Source organism: Temnothorax longispinosus, chromosome 5 (assembly GCF_030848805.1).
Source record: "Temnothorax longispinosus isolate EJ_2023e chromosome 5, Tlon_JGU_v1, whole genome shotgun sequence".
In the NCBI taxonomy this organism is placed as follows: domain Eukaryota; kingdom Metazoa; phylum Arthropoda; class Insecta; order Hymenoptera; family Formicidae; genus Temnothorax; species Temnothorax longispinosus.
Window position 1 is genome coordinate 7841361 of NC_092362.1, and position 21196 is coordinate 7862556.

The window sequence follows — 21196 nt, forward strand, 5'->3', positions numbered from 1 at the left end:
ACACGCACACGCACACGCACACGCACACGCACACGCACACGCACACGCACACGCACACGCACACAGCATGCATTACTCTTCAGAATCACTTATCTCGAGATTCGGAGAGAAAATAATATTTAAAATATTAAAAATTTTCGACGCGCAAAAAATTTTACTTTTGACCTCCGAAAACACGTTTGCCTTAATAAAAATCGCAATATGGCATATATAATCTCACTAAACTCCGTTGGTCACATGGGCACTATAAGCAGTGTTTACAATATTAATGGCGAGTTCACACAATATACAGATTTCGAGATAATTGTAGTGACGACTTTGCCGCCTGTCTCCCCTATAATATAAGTATATAAATATACATTTTATGAATTTACAATAGTAAACAACTGTTTCTCCAGCTGATTCATACTTTTAATTAGCAGACACACGGTTTTTGATTTACAATTAATTTGTGATTCACTCAACATGCTTCTTAGGAATTTTTCTGTAATGCGTATATTTTACAAGATGTGCAAGAGAGAAATCGTTATTATTTATACGTACAAAATATTTGTGCACATTTTCTCGCAACGTGGCGTTGATATGTCCTAGATAAAATACTATTAAAATATGCCTTGCAAATAAATTATCTTCCAAATATAATAAATGATTTTTCAGGCCTATACATAAACAGGCATAATCTGGATTTACCTTATTGCTTAGTGATTGCATTTTTCTTATATTGTTTTTTTTTTCTTTCCAACAGAAGTAAAAATCCAAAAAATAATACGAAGAAATCGAACAAATAAATTGATGATATTATTACTGTGTTAACCGCGCGCGCGATACCACGTTGCGACATAACAGATAAAAAGGTAATAGAACAAAATGCGTTAATTTCTTCTTATATCGTTTGTCTATAGCTTACACGTCTTACGATCGATACATTATATTTGATTGTTAATACGCCTTTAGAACTAAGAAATAGTTATCAAAACAGAACAATACATTTTTCAGTATAATTATTGCACAGCTAGTCTTTTCAGTATTATTTTTCTTTTTCTTACGAAAGAATACGAAATAATATACGTACATATTTACAAAGTATGTACAATAATGAATAATAAAATTCGACAAGTTTCCTAATCTTTATCACAGAAGAAAAGCAATAATGTACATACATATACAATAGTATCATATACATATAATGATCTAAACAAACTTTCTATATTAATTATTAATTATTTATCTCTTCCCTTTTGAAAGTACTATATTTTATGAGAACAAGCATAAAATTAGTATGTAAATTATTTGAAAATTATTTGATAATAATTGCATATGTGTGTATAACATGACGCTTTAAATTATTAATTGTTTAATATAAAATATACAATAACTTAGAGGAAATCATAAATTGACATAGAGACAAATTTCAAATTGAATAAATTAAAATAAAAACTGTATACAAATTTTATCACATTAATACAGCAAGCGATTTATACGAAAAAGTGACGTTGTTGCATCGACTCTGTTCTCTTTTCTTGCAAGAGAAGATTCATTTTCCGCAATGATAATTGCTCTTTACGAGCAAACTATTAATGAAGATAAAGATAAACAAAATTTGCGTAGCCGGCCTTGCAGATATTTTTGTTGTATACTATATTACGATAATTACGTTGATTAAATTTTTTGTCAGTGTTGCGACATATATTGCCCGTTATTTAACTGAAATAGTAAATATGTATGTTTCTTACAGGCGATTGTGTAAATATCGATATCAGAAATGAGTAACCATATTTCTTTTTTACAATTATTATATTTGATATTTAACTGACAAAAAGAATTTTTTAAATAACAAAATGTAACAAACAAAACTAAAGCATTTCGGTTAGTTATACAATAAGTATAAAACTGAATTTGAAATTTTATTATTACAATCAATAGTTTTCAATGTTTAACAAGCAAATTCAATAATCCAATTAAAGTTATTATTGCGATTAATCATTTCTGATCAAAATTAAAACTGCTTAAGTTTACGATAGCCGAAGATTATTAGTAACAACATTATTGAGCATTTTCTCTTTACTGTACATAGTGTACATACTAAATATTTTCTTTTAATCAATTACTGTGACGATAAAATTGGCAAAAACAATTAGCGTGGCATTATACATACATATAATTGTGCCACGTTCGATTGTAAATATGTAACTGCAACTAAAGATCGAAAACATTGTATAATTCGTCGCTATTGCCAATCATCCAATGTTGCAGTAATTATTCGTGCGTGTTGTTATACACGTGTGAAACGGCAAGTTAATGCTAATATTTCACTGTCACCAGACGATCGACGCGAAACACAGATACAACGTTAATCGACAATTACTGAAGATTGTATTATTATCGATTCTACACATATATTTGAATGACTAGATTCTAGATCGGTGTTACGAATATCACGGGGACTTGAGATATTGTTACTTATTGATGTGATTTTTGCTGAAAACAATTAACGCGACTAAGAAACAAAAGATATAAATAAATGCGCATATGCTCATTGAACTCGAATAAAGGCTCACAAGCGCTACTTTGCCATTCTGGAAGTTGAGTTCTTTCAACCGTTTCTTCTTCGTTTATCGCTTGATCAAAGGAAATCAACATTCGCGTGCCGTTTAGAAACAGAAAATACTGAATCTGTCTAACAAGAGTTAGCGACGATTTGCTCGTAAATCCTGTTAGTACAACATATCCGAATAGTAACTTTTGCAAATGAGAGAATCCTTAAGTAGTAAGGAATTAACTATCTCTCACTCCCTCTCTCCCTCCCCCCTCTCTTTCTCTCTCCGATTGGAAGTAACAGTTATCACAATAAGAACGAGAAAGAAAGCATGTACAATTGTACATATACCTACTTATATATTTGTGAAAACTAAAAATCACAACGTTGCGTTTTTTTCAACACTGTTTGGTTCAATGACAAACATTATTTGGAACGAATTAATCTTGATATTACCTACATAAAAATTAGATGCTCAAATCGCCGAGTTGCGTTCACAATACGTCACGATATAATTCGTTTTCGTGTTAATATATTCTCGACAATACTGTTGTTGTGACTTGTCGTTATACCAATTACATAGCCTTTTCTGTATAGCAGAAAATAATAATCGAAAGTTTAAAGATTTCATCCATAACAATTACAGTCCTGAGAAAGTTTTTAATTATATTATTTATAACATGTTAATTTCGTAGTATCAATGCCGATGAGATATTAATAAAATCAACAGTGAAATAAATTGGCAAAAACTTCATGTTTGCAATGGCTATAATTGGGTTAAAAGCAACTTTTGATATTCATAACTAAAGTGTAACGCAATAATTGAATTAGCAAAGATTATACTTTTTCGACAAGTTATAAAAATACAATGTAATGTTATAATATATATGTATCCATGTATATACCACAAGTACCAGTTTATGCACTTAACTGTTGATGCAATCATTGCTCAACTAAAATTTTTAAAGACATAATTCACAAATTAATATTTAGCTACTTAAAAATATGTTTTTAAATCTTAGTTGCAGGATTGTGTATAGACCAATTCTAATAGAACATTATCCTTTATAATCTTGAAATACAACATTATCAGTATCTCAGTTATGAGAGACGTACATGGCATAATGCCAGCCGATTGGAACTTGACCGGAATTACAAAGGTAAAATTCAACGTGGGGATTCCACAACTTATTATATACCCAAAACAAAAATAATCAAATAATCTCATTCGTTTGATCGCGATCTAAAGAGAGACGTATGGATTCAACATAATAAATCTTCATATATGTATTCATATGTATTGACTAGTGTCGGATTAACTAATTCTTATTGAAACGGTATCTGGATTCCGTATCTATCTTTTTCTCTTTTAATAACATATAATTCTCACACACACTTTTTTTTACTTTATTAAGTTTAAAACTATAGTAATATTTGTTTAATTTAACAATTTGCTCGAAACGATACGTTAACCACAAAAAACGATACTTAAACAATAACATATACTTATAGGATTATTGTGAATATGTATCATTTTAAATAGAGAATTAATAAATAATACATTGAATTAAGTTAAATAAATGTATGTATATCATTACTTATTTTATATTTATAAATGAGTATTGTTGTTATAGAATTAATCGTATTCTCATTTCAATTTTTCTATGCGTGTATGCATATATTTTTATAAAAGTGAATTATTTTTATTGTCCTGATATACACATCTAATCATAAAACGTCCTGTAATATAAATATAAATATTTCATAACTAGTCAAGTCAGATTGTTTCTCAAAAATAGAATAAATTTATTGCAGGAAATATATATTGCAGGAATCATCGTAATATAGCATTATAAAGGAAAAGCAATTCTGTCAGTAAAACCGCGAAATTCAGATAAAAAAGAAGCCATCGAAGAGGGAAAAGAGCTACATCTTCGACTTGAAAGAAAATACATTAAGAGATTTACAGGACTGTGGGCTCTCTATCGTAGCTTTTCAAAGTTATATCTGTTCAGATATCCTACCAAATATTCGCAAAAGCGGTACGTCTCTTCTCTCGCAAAGTGTTCAGCAAAGTTTGTCGTTCAGTCGGAATCTCCTTCGTTCCTCCACAGGCACGATTTTATTGATCCTCACGAAGCACGACATACTTTTCATTGGCTATGAAAGCTTAAAAATCTAACTTTGGCAATACGACATAATCTATGTATACATGCGTGTCTCGAACTTTATGCGAGATATATCCGGTATATTCGCGCGTGTTTATAGTCACCGTGAAAAAAAAAAACGGTGAATTCTTCTCTATCCTCTTCGTTTTCGTTTATTTGGCAAAGTGGTGGAGGATAATGTTTCGGCAGGATTATGTGTATGCGTGCGTGTGTGTGTGTGTTTGTGTGTGTGTGTATTTTGTGCGTATGTATGATCATGTTTAAATTGGCGCACGCGCGCATTTATATATGATACGTATGTGAGTGTTGTCTATACAGAGACATGTATTTCTTGCAATCGCTTAGAACCTTGGGAACATTGTTTCGTCTCAAAGACTGCTGCCAAACTCACTTGATCTTCGTCGATCAATGTGCTTTATGTATGTTTCTGAGTATATGCTCTTGGTGCGATCGTCGTATCTGAAAACAAAATGAAGCAAATCCAAAGTTACTTCTTCGGTAAAATCAACATAAACGGATTTGTTTGATATTAATGATTGGATAATATTTCGATAATATATATGTATAACTGATTGTGAGTTGTGTGTGTGTTAAAAAAACTTGAAATAAACTAATCTTTTAGTAAGTCTTTTTGCTATTAGCTTTTACTTATCCTACATACAAGATGGCACTGTACGTGGGCCATTTTGTATGCAATGGATAAATAACATTTGCGCATTCCATATCCTTTTAATAATTCTGTATAAGCATAAAAAAATAATAGTATTAAGTATAATTATTCTACTTTATTCGATACTAAAACTGAACAAATTAAAACAATATAACTTGGTAAAAAGATTCATGTACATCGTAACGTATTATACCGTATAAGGTATAATAATAAAGAAATTTAATATTCTTTGTCTATTTGTCTATTTACAGCTAAATTTCCAATCTAAAACAGTATACTAATATACCAAATTAATCAAGCCAAATAGACAGATTTATAAGTAAAAGAATTATCATGTTTTAATATTACGTAATGTTTCAAACAAAAACTAGCGCATCAAAAACATTTGTTGTGTAATAGAAAGGTAATCATTCCGTTTAGTATCTTTTGATTCTCATATAGTTGTCAGTTCAATCATCGTCGCGCAACATTGCGGATGCAGCTCGTGCGAGATACGCAGTACATGTAATTGAACAGACTAATGGAGTAATTGGCGCAGGGAATGAAAATGGAGATACATGACGCCATACATCCACGCGGATTAAATTAGGTTTAACTTATGAGTTTAACGAGATCGTTTCTTAGAACTGCGAATATAACGTTTTCGTAATAAATTCGAACTTATACTCAACTTATCCTGCATTTTTTATCTTTACTCTTCTATTACACTGTTCAACAAAAAATTACTTTTTTTCGAGCACAAGAACGAGAATAATCGTTTCCCATAGTTTTTTGGGGTGCTGAATACGATCCCGTTTGCCAAATTGCTCTATCACGTCATAATTTCGAAAAATTTGCAAATAGTTGCAAAAAGAGTTACTTTATTGTATTTTGGCATATTATAACTACACGATATGTGAAGTGTTGAACAAGTTTTATTGCAATCAAAATTAAGTACGTTGTTGGGACTTTCAGCTCTTAAAAAAAATTTGTTTTATCGATTATGGTTGGAGGGTTATTGATGATTGACATAGAGTCTAGACATATAGAGCATCGCAAAGTTGCGGCTTACATAGGTCATTGAGAATCTCTGTGAAATGTTTTTTGATTATATTATTCAAACTTTTAATGATTTTTCAGGTCGGTGAATACCAATCTGATGTCAAAGATGATAAATTCAAAATAACGGAGTCAATATCAAAAGTAAAAATTTGACCATTTTGAATTCATCAACTTTGACATCAGATTGGTATTCAGCGCCTTGAAAAATCTTTAAGAGTTTGAGAATAACATGATCAAAAAAGATTTCACATAGATCTATAATGGTCTATATACATATAAGTCGCAACTTTGACACAATAGATTCTATGTCAATCATCAATATCTTTTTAATCATAACCGACACAATAAATTTCTTTTGAGGTTTGAATATTTTAATAACATACTTAATTTTGATTGCAATGGAGCTTCTCCAACACGTCACATATCGTAGTTATAATATGCCAAAATATCCCATGCAGCGAAGTCAAAAAGTTATAATTTTATAAATATAATATTAACTACCTTACTTTAATTAATTTGGAATGTATCAAGGGCAACTTTAATTTATCGAGAGACATACGTAGTAGCATTGTATGTAATAAAGTTTTGAAAGAAAAATGCCATGAAATGAAATGCATACTTTAATCTGTCAGACCAGATCGTACCTGAGGGATGGCCGACGAAAATCCAGCGCTTCGAGATCCGATGGTTCTCGTCTACAGAGTGAACAGAAAGCGCACTGCAGGGTATTTTTAAACGCTTCTCGAAAGTCGCGATTAAAATACGCATAGATCAATGGATTTAATGCTGAATTCGTGTACCCAATCCAAAATAGAATCGCAATCACGACGTTGGGACACGGACAAGTCTCGCCGCAAAGCGCTGTAATGACGTACCTAACAATTGAATTATTAATTATTTGTCTATATACAAATGTTGTAAATACAAAGACAGAAGATTAATTATTTTTAAACTCAAATCTCGAGAGCAATGGGAAATATGAAAGCTATTTTATTCAAACTTAACACTTGTTTTAACCCTCCAGCTGTGTACCTTTTTTTGGGACCTTGCATACGTGGGTCTGTCGCGTCCGACATTATTTTTCCTACTTTAAAGTATGTTAAAAATCTGAAAAAATTCACAAAACATCTGTCAACATTGTAGTTGACGATTTTATAATCATTTTGATAAACATCGTTTATTTAATATTTTATTTTTAATAAACTTTGAATAAGAATAAAGGAAAGAGATGGATTTCTTTAAAACTTTGTAATTTTTTTCTATGCAATATAAAAAATTCTTTTAAGGTTTTTTACTTCAAAGATAAGTGTTCAAGAAGAAAAATAGTGCAAATTGATATCTTCAAAAAAGTTGAATTATTCAGGAGGGTCAAAATAGTACTTTTTAGGTAGAGAACATAGTTGATAAATAAAAAATTAAAGATAAAATTATATATAATATGGCGTATATGACTTTTTAAATAATTTATTACAATTTTATGATACAATATGTAGAATATGTTGAAAAAAATTCGTCCACCGAGCTTCGGTCGCCGTCCGAAATTCCATTTTTTGGGAATAACTAAACTAGAGAAGCAACTATTTGTCAAAATCTTTTAAAGAAACATTGTTTTGTCCAAAAACAATTACATTTATCATAAATAATTGCAACATTGTTACTGACAGATAAAGACTATGTCGAGTGTATACCTGGGTCTGAGACGTCCGTGCGAGATTTGACTCGCTCGGCATTCAGCGATATGTTTATCTTTCGAAGTGGCTTTGGGTCCTTGGATTCCTTCCCCCACCTACTTTTTTTAGAGGGGGGGAGCCAGATAGGCAGGATTGCTGGTTCTCAAGTTACAAGCAGACGTTGTTTTGGCATGGACGCCGTAGACCCACGTATGCAGCTAGAGGGTTACATTTAAGCAACTTGATGCGCTTTTTAAGTTCCTGTAAGACTGTTTTGTATCTCTAATAAAAAATAAATTCCTTAAAAAAATATAATTTAAATTCTGTTTCTTATTATTAAATTTTGTATTAAGTAATCTGTTAATGATGGTATAATTAAAAAGGGTACAAGAAAAATAAATCAAAAATGTTAGATAAATACTTTTTATAACCCTATTCGCTCCAACCATGCCTTTTGTGTCCCACGAATTTCTAACAATCGTTTGTTCCGGAAAACAAATGATCGTGGGAGAATCCCCTCCACGCCGGAAAAAAGTTATTGTGGCAGGGAACCTCAGGTAAAAATTTCAAAGTCCTAGCTCATTTACTCTCGAAACGGGAAACAATCAAAATCTCGGTGAGACACGAAAGTGCACGGTTGGAGGATTACGTCAGTGTTGTGTGAAAGGTAAATGAGCATTTTTTTCGATAAAAATCTATTTTTGTGTATAATTTAACCGTATTTAAAATATTTTTGTCGTTAAAAAAAAAATTTAACATTCCACAGAGGTCTATTATGGCTCAGAGGCAGGTGGAAGAGATGGGGAGAAGCTACAATTATAAAAAAAAATTAATTTTTTTACATAAAAAATATCTGTCACACTTCAAATTCGCCTTTTCTTATTCAAAAATTCTTTTTCTAGCATTCTTTAAGTTCTTAAAGTCCTTCTGTACCATTTAAAAATTACCAAATTTGCGGCGACGAAATTAAGTATTCCTATTTAATTAATAATTATCTCATATTTTTTTTCTTATTTGCACTACTTTTAGCTTTAATTTGCGTTTTGGTTCATTAAGCTTCGTCAATTTGTTCGTGAGTTATGATTTTTTAAGTAAAAGGAGTCGTAACGTGTGTTTGTCAACATATAATTGTTGTAAAAAAATATTTAAATAAATGATTTCCAAATGTTCTTTACATTGATTTTTAGTCGAAGGTACAAAGATATTATAATAATTTTGGGGGAATTTTTCAAAGCTATTAACATTATAAAAAACACGTGGGACTCGAAAGTGCATGGTTGGAGGATTATTGGGGCGAAAAAAACGTTGGAGTGAATAGGGATAATTTTGTTTTTCAAAAAATTAAATGACGAAACTGGTAAATTGAAAATATCCTTTTCTGCTTTCAATTTGTCTAATTTGTATAATACGGGTTACAAATTGATAAATTTAATTCAACAACAATTCTCTCTCTCTCTCTCTTTCTGTCTCATTCTCTTACTCAATTACCCTCATTTGCCTTTTATTAAAATATGTATACATAAAATTAAAATATCCGATTAAATAGAAAAAATAATTTCTCTTGACATGTTACAAGTAGCTTTTATAGCAACATTTTTTATAATTAAATTTGTTAATTTATACTTTGATAGTCAATACACATTGAAATACGTTGGATAATTTATATATTGTAATGTAGTTAAAAAATATCTTTCGAAAGTGACTAAAAATATTTCCAAGTTTTTTGCAATTGATTTTCTTAAAAACAATGCCTTACATTGAAAAATTGTTACATCTTTGACTTTTTATCTGATTTAGAATCGTCACTTTTCCGATATCATCGTTAATAATAGATCACTCTGTATGTATAAAAAGTTGTATTTATATACGTTAAAAAGAAACAAACATTTTACTAATATGTATAATTAAACATAAATAAAATATTAAATAAAATATTGATAAATCTATCGATTGTCATCTATCAAATTAAGAGAGTAATCCGTTAGGGTTAAAAATACACATTAGAATTAATCAATTACGAGCACATTGACACACATACATGTTTTATTAAAAGAACTTGAATGCACATACCAAAGGAAAAATGGCAACCAGCAAAGGATGAAGGTACCCATAATGATACTCAGCGTTCTTGCCGCTTTGTGTTCTCTCTTCATCTTCATCATATGTTTATCTTTCGTGGGGGTGTGTAAATGCTCGGTGTTGATCTCATTTAAAGTTAATGTTTTTGACGATCCGGCACTGTTTAGTTCTCCATTTAAATTATTAAGATCCTTACTTGGTCTGTGACTGAGCAACATGGCATTGCCCATTCTGCTGTGCATCTGCTTCTCTTGCTTGTTAGCCTCTTTAAATATAGCAAAGTATGTGACCGCCATGATGGTACACGGTATCCAGAAGGATATGCTTGATGACAGTATAGCGTATATTCTGTTGACCTTAAACTCGCAGAGTTCTGGATGCTTGTGCCTGTGCACGCTGTTTTCTTCCGTAGTGTACCAGCCGCAGAAGATCGGCACGAAGGAAATGATGGCCGGCGACACCCAACAGGCCAGTAGCATAAACGCCACCACTCTCTTCGTCATGTTAATGGGATACTTGAGTGGCTTCACGATCGCATAATATCGATCCACCGAGATGCACATCAGATGGAGTATCGAGCTAGTGCTAAAGTAGACATCTAAGGAATTCCAGACGTCGCACATAAAATAGCCGAAAAGCCATCTGCCGGTCACCTGCACGCTAGCGTTGAAGGTCATCGCGAACATTGCCACCAGCATATCCGCCAGTGCTAGCGAGACCACAAAGTAGTTGGTGATGATTCGTAGCTTTCTGTGCCGTATCACGGACACCATCACCAGCAGATTACCGAACAGCGCCGTGGCGATAATCGAACCGAGGATGCAGACTTTGACGATTGCCGAAGGCATGTCTGACCAGTTGACCGCCACCGCATTCACCTCGGTATTATTGCCATAAGGATTCTCCTCGGTCGAAGTGACGTCCAATAGTGGTGTCACGTCGAACGAGGAAATCTCCGCCGGATCAAACGTCGTTTCCGCGGTCATGCTCGCCCAAAGGCGAGTTGGCGGCTGAATCCTAGTCTACACTGAGCGTTGACCGTCCTCTATAATACTTTAGTTTTTCTCCTCTCGGTCGAAGAGTTTTAGGAAAATTATTTAGGTGACGGAAGTCCCGACTAGTTGACACATCTGACGGGCGTTCATTTTCGATTCGAGCAAGGGGGAAGATCGCTTTTTCACGTCTTGTCTCCGAGCTCCTGCAGCCAGCGCGATCGCTCAGGTCTTTACGAGGTGTATACGAAGAGTGTATACTTATTCGAAAGGAACGCAAACAAGCTCGCAACAATGCTTTGGCGATGCTACTATGTCGTCATATATACGTATACTCTTCGGAATCTGTAAATGAAAAACAGAAACATTCTTAAGAAAATCAACAAAACAATTTTTAAATCTGCTATCGCTATCGCTATCGCAATTCTAGCGAGTAGATGTATAAGCGTTCGCAAACATATTGCATATTACAGAGAAGATATTCTTTTCATTAGAATGTGTTTGGAGATTAACTGCAAGATATATGTGTGTAATTTAAACAGAATAATCGGTATAAAGTTGTATGGCAACAATGAACATTTTGTTTCAAAACATTCGAGAGATATTTCATTATTTTTATATATATAATATACTACCACACAATATTATTTGACACATTTTCTCGCAACAAATGATGTCAATATTAACGTTAAGTTGAGAAGCTGTTTATTTAATTTAATATTACAGCATCTAAAGACTTTTTCTTAACATTTTCTGTAATTATTTTATATCTGAAGCTAATACATTATGAATATATTTTTCATAAATTGAGCACTGCAAAAATGAGTAGTTATCTGGATTATCTCTATTGGACTAAATTTTATAATTACCTATGTGATATTTCTGCATAACAAAATAAAAATAAAGTAATTTTTTACGCAGGAAAAAATTCAATGACTGGTATTGCAATAATGAAATAAAAAATAAATACAAAATAGTAACATAAGAAAGAAAGAGTATAGTTTGATATTTTTACACAATTTACATCTTAATAATTTGTACATGATTACATTTTTTTAACTTTACACACATCTATCAAATAATAATTTAACATTAAGATGCATTTAAGATGTATACATTTAAAGGTTTATGCTATAAATTTATCGATTTAAGATAAAAATCCTATATCTTAAAATGTTTTCACAATCCTGTCCATCTTTTCTTTAGATAGTCTGCTCAGTTTGCTCACAATTGTGATGTAAACCATAGATATCGTATAACTTATAAATAAACTTGGATGTAATAGACGATTCATATGCGAGCCTTCGGCGTATAGACTCTTCGATTGCTGTATTCCTTCCAGATTCGCATATCAACTGGTACGGCAGTTTTCCATTCGTTTCTACTTAAAATGAGGACACGTCGGAAGAGAGCTGGCAACCTTCAATAGAACGTCCTCTCTTCTCTTTCCCTATTTCTTTTTCTCTCCCCTACATCTTTCTCAGTCACTGTTCCTCTTTCTCTTCCCTCTTTGCATCTTTTTGTCTCTTTCTCCGACATAGTAGTCGTGTGGCGACAGTGCTGTGTCAAGTGCACTCTCGTCGAGCCCATGTAATTTATGATCCGCTATTTTTGCGGTATATTTAGGTCAATTATTCCAGCAGTAGCGTTGGTCGGCCATGAAGAAAAAAGACCGAGAAAAAAGCTACCACTCAAAGAGATGCAATTTTTATTCTTGAATAAACTAATACTGTTAATATTGTCGAAATATCAAGAACGCGGTGAGAGAAGACACACCGAATGAAGAAAAAATAATCATTATGTTAAAAGACAACGCACTATTGACCAATTTATAAAGACAAACAAAGTTTTAGTCGAGTAGCAATATTTCACTTTACGCGGCGGTAATAGGTTTATTTCAATTTTGTTCCAACTTTTAACCATCATATTTTTTTCAATTGTATAATTACTGTAGAGCAATTTTTCGGCGATGACAGAACTTTGTATGATTTAATTATAATAATTTGCATTTTTTTCCAGTAACTCTTGTTTTTCGCACGAAATAAGAGAGAATTGTGATCAAATTATAGACTTGTCGGCTTTATGTGAAAAATGATTGAAGATGTGTGTGTGTGTGTGTGTGTGAACAAATAAAATTAATAAAGTTATTGCATGCTTTGTTTTAATATAAAAATATATGATACCAAGTACAGTTTCAATATTTATATGATTCATCAATATATGGCTCTCAAGTTGCAAATTTAATTAGAAAAATTTAATTGTGATCGCGATAATGTAATTTGAATAATGATTTATATAACGGTTTAATTGTAAAGATAAAAAGGTAAACACATACGCGCGTACATAAATAATATATTACTGTAAACGATGTTATTAAATGAAAATTTATATATATGGAGTACCGCGCTAACGAGTGTAATATATTAATGAAAATCAACAGGTGGTACGCAAAAGATTAATAAAGAGAATCAAATTTTACTTTAATACTAATATACATATGTTATTATATGTTATATATCTATCGATCACTTTCATGCACCTTTCTTCAGCTACAAAATTTGTTTTTAATACAATGAGAGCTAGAGAAGCGTAAGATTGGACAAGATTGGAAAATTAAATATTAAAAAATATAAGATTATATTATAATTTTAATTAATTAATTAAATTGTTATTAACGTGATAGAAGAGTGATATCTCTCTCTCTTTTTCTCTCTCTCTCTCTTTCTCATCATATGGCATAAATGGCTGTAATAGTAATAGTGTGCTACATCGCTTTATCAAAAATTGCATAGAGAAATTGTTGGCGAATATTGTACCTGCTGCCTGAGCAGAAGTAGCCATTCGATTCTACTATTGATACTAGCAGCGGAAAAAATTTCTATTTTTCAGTATCTTTGACAAAATTCTACATATATGAATACATACCTATAAGAAGAATCGGAGTGCATATCTCGTTTATGCGGTAGAGAATCGCATCACGTAACGATGCCGAGCATGTAAATCGCACACAGGCGTCTATTAAATATAAGTAGAATTCTCGACGCTAAGACTGGCCAAGGGCAGACCTCAGAATTCGAAAGATCAATGATGAGTCGGTCTCGTATCTTACCGCTTTCAGCATAATGAGAATTTCTAGCATTTTCGAGCGTTTGTATCGGTACTAATGCGATTTCGTATATAGTCACGCGTAAAACTTTATCGAGACCTTACAAAACTAATCAATTGGATTATTGTTTCGTCGGAACGTCATATATCAATCAAAAACGTCTAAATTTATCAGCAACCACCTATTACCTATTCAATAAGGCTTACGTGTAGGCTCGAATAGTTTGTGCATGGGCAAACTGCTTGAATAATTTAATAAGCCAACAGAATTCCTAAAATACAAAAAAATTATTATATTAAATATTTTTACTAAATATTATAATTTCTTTCTTCATAAATTATCTATATATTGTAATTTATCTTACAATATATTATTATAATTTAATTTTGAAACATTAAGATATAGATATATTACTAAATTTTCTTCTTTCTTAGTAATATATATATTTTGGATGCTTATATTTGTTTCTAAATTCTGAGATACGGTGAATTATTTTTTATTTGTCTGCGAACTTTTTTTGAATGTGATATTTCTCAATTTGAGAGTTGCTCAATAAAAATTTTTTAAATAACTTATGTGTAATGAGGATCACTCCCGTAATATACATATAATTTTGTCTTCAAGCGTCAAAATATACCGTACCTTACAAAATTAAAAAAAGACTCTCGGTCCACAAAAAAATATACTATAAAAATTTTGCTTGTGCCATGAAACGCGCCACGTTATACCTACCGAAAAATTTCGTTGCTGATTCTCTCGTTTCTTTTTTAAGCAAGCGTACGCTTACAAGCATGGTATTGTGGTCTTCGCAATTTGTCAGGGCAACCGTCGAGGGATACGTACGCTTAATACGCGATTCGCATCATGTACGCCGAAACCCTCCCGAAACGTGAATAGCATAAATAAGTCATCCAACAATATAAGAATCGTCATTTTAGCTCAGAATTTTTTCTCCCGCTGGTCCTTTGCATATTTCGTCGTTTCAGCGAAAATAGCACATTGATTTATTACACGATTTTATTAACATGTACAGAAAAATGCAGATGTAAGAAATACTTTTAAATTTGTTTATTTTATTTCCTTTTTATTAGTTACATTCTTTTTTAGAGTTTATTTATTTTTGTTTATTTTATTCTAATATCATTGAATGTATCAAAATCTTTCAAAAGGCCTGCTTTAATCCGTTCTTCCATCTCTTTTTACAAACACACACACACACACACACACACACACACACACACACACACACAATCGTCATGCGATATACATATGTACATATACAATATAATAATGTTGACCGTAATGAGCTCGTGAAATAAATTCTCAGTGAAGCCCCTTGCACAAATGCTAGGCAATAGGAACAGGGAATAGAAATCAGAAATCATGTATAAATGCAGAATAAACAGTGACACAAGCAATAGACACAGAGTTTCCGTCACGTTGGAAATTCTGTGCGTATTGCCTGTTGCCAACCAATCATAGCATTCAAATTTTTTAGGTTTTAATTAGGGTATTTAGGGTAATTAACGATTTTTTTGTTATTTCTTGTTCCTATTGCCTGTTGCCTGGCATTGTGCAAGGAGCTTTACAAACATATCAAGATAAAACCTTTTCTGTTAATTATTACTATACATATATTGTTTACATTATTGTTATATAACATCGTTAAACATTGTTTTATTATTTATTTCTATAAAACATGTGTGTGACTAAAAGAAAACTACCACAACTGTCCGGCTCCGATTTGAATTTCCTTTAAATATGTTGTTAAACATAAAAATCTAAAAGACATCTATTTTTTTATAAGCGCTCTAATTCATCTTTAAGGGGTGAGACACCCCTTCGAAAAAATCGGTTTTTCTTTTTCGGGCCGAATATCTCTGAAAATCACTGTATATCTATGTCGCAGCGCTACACTTTGTATTTTTCGAAGGGGTGTTTCACCCCCTAAAGATAATTAGAGCGCCTATAAAAAAATAGGTGTCTTTTGGATTTTTGTGTTTAACCCGTTGAGGTCACATGGGGTCCAATGGACCCCAGGCTTTTTTTTTTTTCTTAAAAGTATACTATTTTGAGAGTAAAACGCACAAAGTTTTTTTACTCTATCTAAAAAAATTTTGATGAATATTTTTGTAAAAAAAGTCAAATTTCTCGAAAAAAAATTTTTTCTCGCGTTTTTTTAACATAAAAAAATTTTTTAAATTATTGGATTATCAAGAGGAAGTCATAAATTAATTCCAGTTCAAGGTTTGAGTCGATACATCAAAAAGAACGCAAATGGAAACTGTTGTGGGGTCCATTGGACCCCATGTGACCTGTACGTTATTTTTAGGAGGTGTGACCTCAACGGGTTAACAACATACTTAAAGGAAATTCAAATCGGAGCCGGACAGTTGTAATAGTTCCCTTAGTAACAATAAGGTTGAAGAAATATTTTAGTCTCTTAACAGATTTTTGTCCTTGTAAAAGTAAGGCTACAATTATGCAATAGAAGACAAAAGACACGCTGTTGCTTCTTCAAGTAATTTTATGTAACAATTTTATCGGGCGCGTTTACTTAGAACGAACCGGGTTTGCTTTTCCGTAAATAATGCAGCTTGTTGTTGCGACACTGACCTTCGATCGAGACGCCAGGATTGTCGTGATTCTGCATCGAGTGCGCTGCCAATTCATGCCAAAGAGCACTGACGGGTCTGGCTTCCGCACTGGCTTGGTCACATGTTGGCAATGTGTGTATATGTATATATGTGTGTGTGTGTGTGTGTGTGTGTGTGTGTGTGTGTGTGTGTGTGTGTGTGTGTGTGTGTGTGTGTGTGTGTGTGTGTGTGGGTGTGTGTGTGTGTGTGTGTGTGTGTGTGTGTGTGTGTGGGAGGGGGGACGTTTGGGTGTGGTATGTTTTTTGTACGAAATTTGGTTACGAACGTGGTTTTCTTTCGTAGTGATCGTCTGGCTAAAATTTTCCACGAATGTTAAAATGGTCATGTCTCATCAATAAAGCATAGAACGGCGGCAACGACAAATCGATGCTTGCCCAGCAAACTGCAAAGCGTGCCAAATTCTTGCTGCAATGTCCGAGCTTTATTATTTGCTACATATAGTTTTCGTCTTCATCATATGATACATAATATACGATGGCCGTCCAATATCTTGTTATGAGTATCCATTTTGTGTCCAAAAAAAGCAATCGTTAAATAAAGATTTGATAAATTCAATAACTAACAATAAGCACTGTTGCATTAGAGGATAATTAATATCACAATCTTATTATACATTTGCATTTATTTATTCCGTAAAATATTTTAATTATTATTATAGGAAGCTTAACTTCAAATTGAAGAACAGCTTTTACTAACAATTAAAGTCATGTGAATTCGTAGCGTTCATAGATGTTGACTAATATTACTTATTAGGGCGCAACCTGCTTTTCATAAAGGTGCAAACTTATGCATTTCATATGCATAAGTAAAATTAATTCTGCGCAATTTAAAGTATTAAATATAACTGTAGCCAGTTTAATAGTAAAGATTCAAGGTATAAGAGAGTAAAAAACTCAAATTTTTTTACATTGGTAAATATTAAAGGATGGAATTTATACCAATACCTTGAGTTAAATATTTTGTCATTTTTAACTAGAATGCGTGTGAAAATTTATTATTTTAACTCAAAATAGTATTATTTTAACTCCATTGGGGGGTTTAGTTAAATTAACATTATTTTGAGTAGGCTCAGTGGCAACCTGGCAACCTCAGAAGCAACCTAGGAATAATTAAAAATTATTTAAATTGAGTATAATTTGACGTTACGAAAATTTAACAGCGTAACTAGAAAATATATCTTATAATTTTTCTCAATTCTAAATTTAATATACTGTTTATATGTTTGTTATAAATTGTTTATGTATATTATTGTAGATGTAACGTTGTCTTTCTTTCGATATAGTTGTCACAACATTCAGTAGAAGATTTATAATATACAAGTGAACATTAATGAAACGCGTGACGTTTTTTGAATAGAGAGAGAAGTTACTCTTATTGGAAAACTAAATTCTAAAGTTTCGTAGTTACAAAGCTCGCAAGATTGCTTAACGATAGATTGCGTTCGCAGTCACGGTCTTCGTCTTCGATAGAGAGAATTATTGGGAAAACGTCTTAAGATGTTCAGTAAGATGTTCAGCAAAATTTCTTCTACGATTAAAATTGCTAATAGATGAACGTTGGGCGACACGATGTCCTTCGCACAATTAAATTGCAATTTGTGCAATTAAATTTCATGGTATTTGATATAGCTTACAGATAACCATTTTGATGTCTTACCTCAGGAAAAAATGACAACAAATCTTAACAAATCTATTGCATTGCATTGTAATAAATAATTTTATCTTTATCTTCGTTTTTATGAAGAAGGTCTCTTCTCGTCGACTGAGAGCTTCTCGTTTCTTTCATTCTTTCGATTAGTTACTCAATTGCGTTACATAAAGTATTTTGCCATTCGATTTGCCTTTTATCGCACAAATTTATTGTTACTTGCAACAAACTTTGCTATTTATTGCGAAAGACAATTTATTTTACTAAATTGTGCGCACTTTGAAAACTGATAATAGCTAGATAGCAGCCACATGATGTTATATTATAACGGCAGAAATATTAACAGAGGCGTAAGCTATATAGTTGTACATGTAATTTCTAATAATTTGTTGATTTCCCCCGCGGCTATCTATAGGCAATTTCTCTCGATCATGCTAATACAAATTTTATTAACTGATATTTTATACAGAATTGATATTTTATACAAACCGGTGATACACAACCAAACATTGATGAATAATTAAGAAAGATTAAGTCGAGAAAATTTAATAAAGTTTTTCTTATGAGACACTGTTTTCGAAAAGGATATATCTTTAAACTTTAAACATCGGTAAATGAATAAAACACTAACGCTTTTTTATATATTGTAGTTTCTGTATAATCATTTTTTTTGTTATAGAAAACATTGTGCTATTAGACTATATGTGAAAAATACTCCGTGGCCATAACTTCAAACATATAATTCAACATGTAAAAGTTGAATAAAAGTGATTTATGTACATGTATTAAGATATATTGATTTCTAAATTTTAGTGTCAATTACGTTACTTGGCTATATATTAATTATTCGTTTATTTTTTACAAATGGTGACTGTCAATGTTATTATCTTTAGCTTGAATATCTCCAAAGCTGTCAAAAACATTATCATTGATTTCTTGTTCAAATATTTCTAACATTATCTAATTTTGCTAACAATTTCTTCAATATGTTGGCAAAGTGTGTGCATAAATTTTAAATAAACTAACAGATATAATATAATACTATAAAAAATAAAAGTTTTTGGTGATTTATATGGATATATAATACAGTATAATAAGAGTATAAAATCAGATACTGTAATAGTAGTTTAATTTGTAGTGAAAATTATTGCAACGTAAAAACAATTGGAAATAAAAAATAAAATTAGGTGGTAAGTATTGATGTTTATATATAGATACTTTTTTTTATTTTATTATTATGTAAGCAAAGTGTGAGAACAAGTGTCCATAGGCAAATGGCCCCATTTTTTTCACATTCAATTTTGGTCACAAAGTAGGCACCAAACGAAAGGTCTCGTCAAGCTGATTACAGATATGTCAGTCTCAGAGTGTACCTATTTACCGTTCCAGAGATATCCAGAGCATTTTCGATCGAATCGAGGAGGTAGAATGGAGTCGCATCGCAGCATATGCACTTGGTGGGTGCCATCGAAAAGTGGTGGCACAGGACAGCGTACAATGAAGATGAACCAAAAAAATGACACAGAAGAACCCAAGGAACGAACAAATGGAACTGACGAGCAAGAAGTGGTAAATAGGTACACTCTGAGACTGACATACCCGATAAAAACAGTACGTGGATCCACGTACGTTATTGCTACGTGGATTCGACGTGGATTCGACGAAATTACGTGGATTCGACGTGGATGTGACGTGACTGTTATCGGGTATCTGTAATCAGCTTGACGAGACCTTTCGTTTGGTACCTACTTTATGACCAAAATCGAATGCGAAAAAAATGTGGCCGATCTTGCTCTCACTCTTTATATTTTACACTCACATTACACGTTTATATATCTACTGGAAGATTATACATTTAAATATCACATTAGCAGAGACTGCACTTACATATACATTGCACATACAATGCGCGACGCGCGCACCCTCCAGCATAAAGTAAAAAATATGTGTACATACATCGTGAAACTGAATCTATTTTAATTATTTACAGTAATAAGTCACGTACGATGAATAAACGACTATTCGACCATAATGTAAATCCAATTAGTGAATATTGATTTACAATATGGATTATTATTTACGTATGTCGTATATAAATAAATAAATAAAATCCTAATATAAATTCGTTGATCAAATTTAATTGCTCAAAAATAATAAGATTTAATGCCTGACATAATCCTGCATGTACATGCAACGTAACATCGGTTTGACATTAGTTTTGATTTTTAGCATCGACACAAATTGCATCATGTAAAAAATTTCAATAGTTGTACTAATGAAAAATTTGTCAAAATACACCATCTATCTATCTATTAGGTAATTACGTTTTGTTATGCGTGATTTGATTTTAAAAGTATATTATAACGTGATAAGTATATAGTTACATGGTGCGACACAAGTATTTTACAAAACAGTGTAATTAAAACGCGTTGAAATTGAAAAATCTAGTTATATGTATGCGTCCTTATTCAGTAGCTGCAATGCAGGTCGCGCGCGTCGTAGGGCAGCGATCGATTTAACGAGCGTGGGTACCGAGGTACGTGGTGCTTAATACCCTTGAATACGAAATTTGTAATTCGACCTTCGAGCTGACGGGCTCTCAAAATAGATAATCGAATGCGCCTGTTTAT

The 21196-nt window shown here is 32.1% G+C and overlaps 1 protein-coding gene across 2 annotated transcripts in view; it reads right to left on the bottom strand.

Annotated features, from left to right (window-relative positions):
- Positions 1-876: 876 nt before the first annotated feature.
- The window catches only part of LOC139813939 (octopamine receptor beta-2R), a 36967-nt gene continuing 16647 nt past the window's right edge, over positions 877-21196 (bottom strand). The window contains exons 2-4 of one of the 2 annotated variants that reach the window (XM_071779832.1): positions 10156-11501; positions 7035-7290; positions 877-5163 (exon numbers count right to left, since the gene is read on the bottom strand). In XM_071779832.1, the coding sequence (XP_071635933.1) occupies positions 7044-7290; positions 10156-11150 (1242 nt within the window). In that variant the 5' untranslated portion in view covers positions 11151-11501 and the 3' untranslated portion in view covers positions 877-5163; positions 7035-7043. The remainder of the gene's footprint in view (positions 5164-7034; positions 7291-10155; positions 11502-21196) is intronic. The other variant, XM_071779831.1, reaches the window with a different exon arrangement.